This window comes from Myotis lucifugus, unplaced genomic scaffold, assembly GCF_000147115.1.
Source record: "Myotis lucifugus unplaced genomic scaffold, Myoluc2.0 scaffold_162, whole genome shotgun sequence".
Taxonomy (NCBI): Eukaryota; Metazoa; Chordata; class Mammalia; order Chiroptera; family Vespertilionidae; genus Myotis; species Myotis lucifugus.
This window is the reverse complement of record NW_005871210.1, coordinates 947938-955201: the sequence shown is the minus strand read 5'-3', so window position 1 is coordinate 955201 and position 7264 is coordinate 947938. Positions and strand designations below refer to the sequence as shown.

Sequence of the window (7264 nt, the reverse complement as noted above, 5' to 3'; positions counted from 1 at the left end):
ATGTCATTACCTGACGGACACTTAGCATATTAGCCTTTTATATATATAGACTAGAGCCCGGTGCCCAAATTTGTGCACTCGGGGGGGGTGGAGGGGGGGGCCCTCAGCCCGGCCTGTGCCCTCTCGCAGTCTGGGACCCCTCAGGAGATAACGACCTGCTGGCTTAGGCCTGCTCCCAGGTGGCAGAGGGCAGGCCCAATCCCTAAGTGCAGCCCCTGGTCAGGCTCAGAGCAGGGCCGATTGGGGAGTTGGGGCGCTGCCCCGTCATGCACAGAGCAGGGCGGATCGGGAGGTTGGGGCGCTGCCCCCTGTCACTCACAGAGCAGGGCCAATCAGGGGGTTGGGGCGCTGCTCCCTGTCACTCACAGAGCAGGGCCGATCAGGGGGTTGGGGTGCTGCCCCCTGTCACTAACAGAGTAGGGTCCATCAGGGGGGTTGGGGCGCTGCCCCCTGTCACTCACAGAGCAGGGCCCATCAGGGGGTTGAGGAGCTCCCCCCTGTCACACACAGAGCAGGGCCAATGGGGAGGTTATGGTTCTACCCTGTCACACACAGAGCAAGGCCCGTGGAGGGGGGTTGGGGCGCCACCCTCTATTACCCACAGAGCAGGGCCGATCAGGGGGTTGGGGCACTGCCACTGTCACACTCAGGGCAGGGCCGACGGAGAGGTTATGGTTCTACCCTGTCACACACAGAGCAGGGCCCGTGGGGGCGGGGGGTTGGGGCACCGCACCCTGTCACACACAGAGCCGCAGGGCAATCGGGGGATTGGGGAGCTCCCCCCCTATCAGGCACAGAGCAGGGCTGATCAGGGGGTTTGGGCGCTGCCCCATGTCACACTGATCCCGGTGCCGGGAGCCTCGCTGCTCCGCTGATCCCAGTGCCGGGAGGCATATTACCCTTTTACTATATAGAATAGAGGCCTGGTGCACGGGTAGGGGCCGGCTGGTTTGCCCTGAAGGGTGTCCTGGATCAGGGTGGGGGTCCCCACTGGGGTGCCTGGCCAGTCTGGGTGAGGGGCTGAGGGCTGTTTTCCCGCTGGCAGTTGACTAAAAGCTCCCAACCACTCCTTGTTTTCTTTTTTTTTTTTTTATTCTGGGCCAGCTTTAGCTCTGAGGCCTCGCTGCTGAAAACATGGATACAATGTTGCGGTCCGGGGCTGACTGACAGCCGGTTTTGTTTAGCTTCTTATTTGCAACATAGTAATAGTTGCTTAGAGTTGCAGTTGAGAGGCCGGCAAGTGAGGCGGGGAACGTTGGAGTCTGCAGTTCCTGGAGGAAGCAAGCCTCCCTGCTCGCTTCAGTGCATGGCTGCTGGCCGCCATCTTGGCTGACAGTTATTTGCATAAGGATACGCTGATTAGCCAATGGGAAGGGTAGCGGTCGTACGCCAATTACCATGTTTTCTCTTTTATTAGTGTAGATAATTATAGAGTATTTAAACATGTGTACTTTTAACTAATACTCCCATACACTCCTTGCTTACCAATCATAAGAGAGAGCATAGAACAGTGGGGATGTTAGGAGATCCTGCTGCTCTCCTTAACTTGCTGTATGGCCTTTGGCAGGCTGCTGGACTTACCTCAACTGTACAACTAAGGGAGGTGGGCTAGATCAGTGTTTCCTATTTATCTGTGACAATAAATAACACTGAATCATACTTTTTAAAAAAGTTCCCTTTTCAATTCCCTTTCAGTTTTTCTAATCATGTCTGGTGCCAGGTTCCATTCGGTATTAGCATATCTTTTTTTCCTTAAATACATTTTTATTGATTTCAGGGAGGAAGGGAGAGGGATAGAAAGATAGAAACATCAATGCTGAGAGAGAATAATAATTGATTGGGTGCCCCCTGAACGCCCCACATTGGGGATCGAGCCTGTAACCCAGGCATGTGCCCTGACCGGGAATTGAACCATGACCTCCTGGTTCATAGGTCGACGCTCTACCTCTGAGTCACATGGGCTGGGCTTAACATACTTTTGTAATACCTCTCTCATATTTCTTGCTAATCTCTTGAACAAAGAGAAAGGTGGCTTCAGGCTTAGAATATTCTGTGACAGGCCACAGTATTAAGCTAGAATTTAATAACATTGCTTTGTTATTACTGTGTGTATTTCCATAACTACCTTTAAATGATAGCAAATGATATTGGTTTCCATATATGATAGTGATTTAACTTTTAAAGATTTATTTATATCAATTTTTAAAAGGAGGGTTAGTTTACAGAGAAGACACAGCAGACAATATTCTAGAGGTGGCAAAAATTATGTAGGCAGCACTACAAGTCTTGGAAACATGGGGCTAGAAGGTTTGTAAAGCCTCTCTCAGTCCTCAAAGGGAACGCTGGTGTCCTAAAGCGTCAGGTGCAGGTCTCACCCCAGCCCCCTCCTTACAAGATTCCTCTCAAACTCCACCTCCTTCCTGGAGCATCTGATCCCACAGGCTGATTAACAGTCACTCGCTCCACTCTGCTCCCAGAGCATGTTCCACATCCATGGATGGTAGCATTTATTACTCAGTACTATAACCATCTCTTTAAGCTTCCTTCCCCTCGAGAACATGAGCTCAATACAAGAATTATGTCTCGGGATTTTATTCCCAACACATTTATTATGATGTTCTGTATCTGTTACAAAATAGGTGCTTGATGAATGTATGCTGAATAAATGAACCAATGCTTCTGGCCTTTTTTCACTGAATGAGAAGACAAAAGACAATGGAAGAAGAATGTTGCCAGAAATTCACTTGCCATAATTCCAATTTAACACCTCTTAGCACTTATGCTAGAAGGTAGAACGCTCACCTTTCTTACCTCAGCTTTGAGCACTAAATTAAATAAGAATCCATGAATCTGTTTCAAAGAGGAAGTAGGTAAAATGGATGGAGGGACAGAGATGGCTATAGAGATGGATATATTCGTGATGAAGCAAGTAGAGTAAAATGTTAATGGTAGAATCTAGGTAGTGGGTATATGAGTATTCACTATGAAATTCTTCAACTTTGCTTTATGTTTAACATTTTTCATAATAAACTAGCAGGGGGGGGGGTGGGGTGGGGAGAGAAGAAGTAGACGTAAAAGCATCAACACAAATTCTGAATCATAGCTATGCTGCCTGCCCTCTGAGCTCAAACACCAGAGCAAGCTTGGAAAAACCTGATAGTTTGAGAACTCTTGCTCATCATCGACACTTTCCCGCACCAGATAAGCAGAGCTCAGGTGCTGACCTGGACCACGTTGGCACAAGGAGATATAGGCAGAGGACAGACACTCAGAGGTTCCACCTGAGAAGTACCAACCCCACAGGACTATGACATCATCATCCCTACTCAGGAAAACCTCAGAGAAAAGGTTCAAGGCTAAGGAACAGGCAGGTGAAGGGTAGGCAAGTGGCACACACTCACTCATGGACTCTGCTGTCACCATAGAGGTCGCTGAGGCCGAAGCTGATGTAGTGCCAGTGTTCGGGGATGTTGGCAGAAGGGCTCCCCACATTCCTGTACATGCTAACATAATCCAAGGGGTCTGGGCCACCCAACCTGCAAAAGACAAAACACGGGGCTGTTAGTGTGAACCTGAAAGCAGACAGTGTGAAGCTAAGGGATGTCTTACAAACCTACAGGGCCCCAAACTGAAGGGACCTGGGGTGAACGATGACTGACGGGAGGCCACACCTCTCTGGGATAGGACCATGGATGGGTGGCCAGAAGTTGCCCAATTCCCCAAGCACGACAGACTCCTTTCTCCTGTCCCCAACAGGTAGGACCTCTTTTAGAAATAAAACAGACTGGATGGTTGCCCCTTTTGCTTCCTCCTGTTTCAAATTACCAATCCCAAATGGGATTGGCAGGGATTCTCTCTCCTTCATGGTGCCTGTAAATATGTCATGCTTCAAGGCAAGAGGTGCATCAGTCAATCCAATTGGCCGCTGTTGAAAGTCCATCCTTAGCATCCCCTGGGCACTGTTCCTGGAAGCAGAGGCTCAGCTCCACTCTTGCCTCTGAGACAGACTATATTGTGCCCTATGTTAACATTGTATGCGGGTAGTAACGGGTGGCTCTACTACTTACAAATACGTTTCCCGCATACAATGTGTTAATTCCAGTTTGTTGTCAACAAACCCAATGCCTCCAGACCCATGCCTGCACCCCACAGACAAAGCTGGCTGTTTGGGGAATTTTTTTAATCCTTGCCCAAGGACATTTTTTATTGATTGATTAAGAGGGAGAGAGGGGGGAGAGGGGGAGAGAGACATCAATCAGTTGCCTCCTGCACATGCCCTGACCGGCCAGGGATCGAACCTGTAACCTAGGCATGTGCCCTGACTGGGAATCGGACCTACAACCTTTTGGTGTACAGGACAATGCTCCTATCAACTGAGCCACACCGGCCAGGGCCCAAAGCTGGTCTTTTATCATACAAGTGACAAAGGCCAAACTTGGGCTAGCTCACCTCTGCACAGATAAAGATAACTGCAGCAGAAGCCAGGCGGAGCCCTGTGAGCTCCAGGATCTGGAAGATGATCCTAGGCGACTACCATCTCAAAGGTAGAACTGGCACATTAAATTATTTGGGGCCTCTGACTGAGGACCACATTAAACTTCCCACATAATTCCAACAGAAAGGCAGTTGAGGAAGAGATTCAGTCATTACCTCACTCTGAGGATTTAATTCAATAAGGGTTCCCTTTAGTAGAGCAATTAGTGCTCTTTTTTAAAAAAAATCCTGCTTTTCTTCAGAATGGATAGGGAAACTGGTAGACTTGAGAAACAGACGAAATAAATGGAAACCATCAGTGGAAGGAAGTCTGCATTTAGCCCACAAACACTCTGCATTTGAGCTGCCTCGGACATCTGACTGTTCCACAGACTGCAAAAACTTTGCTGCTCCTGGGACATTGATGGAGTGCGCTTTGCAACTGGGTTCATGTGCTAAAGGAACACTAACAACCAAATAAAAGGCATGCTATGTGTGATCCCGGCAAGCATGCCAACACCATGCAATTAAAGCACTATTTAAAACCAGCAGGTCTGGTTTCATCCTCTTTGCCAGGATATTATTTGCTCTTGTAAAAATCCTTATTCTCTGCTAAGAAATGCTAAGTTATTTATAAAACTTGTAAGAAAGTTGCTACAAATAGCTTAGAATCTCAACTGAGTGGATTAGGGAAAAGGACGAATCTCCCTGTCTTTCCTTAACTCAGATTTTGCCAAAATCATTTGACTAATTCCACAACCAGCTGGATTTAGGAGAGCTTGTCGGGGAGGGAGGAGAGAAAAAGAGCAGCTAACTCTGAAAGGACCCTAAGACAGTGCACAGCCCAAGAACAGATGGGAGTGACTACAGGCTCCACCTGTGCTCCACTGTCCTGCTGCAAAACCCCAGTCCTACCCCTCCTTCAGCTTCGGTCCACCCAGCAGCAAGTGGCAAAATTGCATCCACCATTCCATGCTGCCTCTGCCGCGCCACCACAACCCTCTTCCTGGCCAAGTCTCCCAGGAAGTACTCTCAAGGAGAGAGACTTTACCCTAAAACTCCAACTGCAGGGAATGACCAAGAGTCAGACCAAATGAACCTCATCCCCAAGCACAGATAGTTCTGTTCTACTTGCTCGGAAACCTGATGGGAAGCAGATGAGTCTGTAGACCATGTTCATGTTTTGTGCTTAGAAAAAGATGTTATCCGAGGACCCAGCACCCTTCAACTTAATTCCTTGAACACCTGACTTCACGCCCCAGGGCAGCTGCAGGGCTGGAGTGGCCCCAGAGCACAAGCCCTGCCTCTCTGCTTCTGATCCCTACTCACTTCAGTCTCAGCTTCCAGAATGTCCTTGCTGACCAGGGTCCACTAGCCAAGAGCCACCCTTCCGTTGCAAGGAAAGGAACCCCAAGGTACACGGGGCCACAGCCAGACCCAGGCAGCCTCGGTCAGTCATCCTGTTACGAGAACTGAAGAGGCCTTAGTGGAATCCCAAATGTGAGGCACATCGATGAATTAATTTCAGGGTCTTAATCATGCGAAACCCTCCAAACCTAGAAAGAACTAGTTACCAAGCTGCCCCTCTTATATTTTTCCGCATCTAGGAAGCATTTCTAATTGCAAAGAATTCTGTACAGTTGCCTTTATTCGTCATTAGAATTTAGTCCATCTCTGAAAATAAGTCCTGCCTGGTTAACAAGCTTGCAGCAAGAGAAAAAAAAAAAAAAGTTGCCCAAACTAGTCTTTGTCCTTTGCCTGTGCTTCCATACCTTTTACACACAACTCTAACCTTCATGGCCACTTGGAGACAAAGACAGCTGCCCAAGTCTGTGTAGCAATTTCTCTTTACACTCAAATGAGGCCTGAACAAACAGCATGGCAGAGCCAGGCCCACTTTCCTCATGACACAATCCAGTAGAGTTCATCACGATCCGTATTTAACTATAGAGGTGCAATTAGAATGGGGATTAAGTTATCAAGAGCTGCTTTTCATTCGGAAGCTCTCTTCATACACTCGTCTCAACCAAAGAGCAGCTTGCTTGCCAGAGAGAACTGTACCACTGGCCACACCTCCTGGCTGCTCCCCCAGCCCTCCCTACGGAGCAGGTGGCTGGTCCTCCACGCTGTCCGCCTCTTCACATGCTCCCATCAACACAGGGAGCTGGTTCCAGTCCTGGGGAGCCTCCCTTCTGCCATGTCTGGAGGAAGACATTGTCCTGGAGGAGAGAGACTCGGACCGAAAGGGAGAGGCAACCAGAAAAGACATCCACTCACTTCCCCCTTCAGGTCTACCCTATGGCCACACCCCAAGCAGCTGCCTGAACAGTCTTTCAGGACTCAATGAAGGGGCCATCTTAACACAGTGCCTGCAAGAATGTGGTTCCGGACATATTCAACCCATCCCGCGGTCAACTTGTGGTCCAGAAAGATCATGAAGGTAGGCTCTTTCTTTCCCACGGTTCCCAGAGGCTGCAGGATGAAACAGGAAAGCGAAACGAGAACAGACCATTCCTACCCCCAGGCCAGCCCATCTGTAAAAGGTCTGATCCTCAACAGAGACGCTGAAGAGATTCCCTGGAAAACGGCTGCTACATCCTGAAGCTGGCGGCTAGGAAGCGCCTCCACATCTCACCGCCTCCCTTCCACGCTGTCCGAGGCCCACATTGTCAGTACGTGCTCCGGTCCCATTCGATCCTCAGCCAAACCCTGGGTCTCCCTGGCCCTGCTCTGTCCTCGCCAATGTCTAAGGAAAGCAGCTGCAGAGGGAGAGGGACTGTGCGAGTAGCAC

General features: G+C 49.3%; 1 protein-coding gene across 1 annotated transcript in view; it reads right to left on the bottom strand.

Annotated features, from left to right (window-relative positions):
• The window catches only part of SUFU (SUFU negative regulator of hedgehog signaling), a gene marked incomplete at its 5' end in the record, with an annotated part of 88046 nt that overhangs the window by 80043 nt on the left and 739 nt on the right, over positions 1 to 7264 (bottom strand). The window contains one exon of the mRNA XM_006095938.3: positions 3402 to 3536. Coding sequence (XP_006096000.1) covers positions 3402 to 3536 — 135 coding nt within the window. The remainder of the gene's footprint in view (positions 1 to 3401; positions 3537 to 7264) is intronic.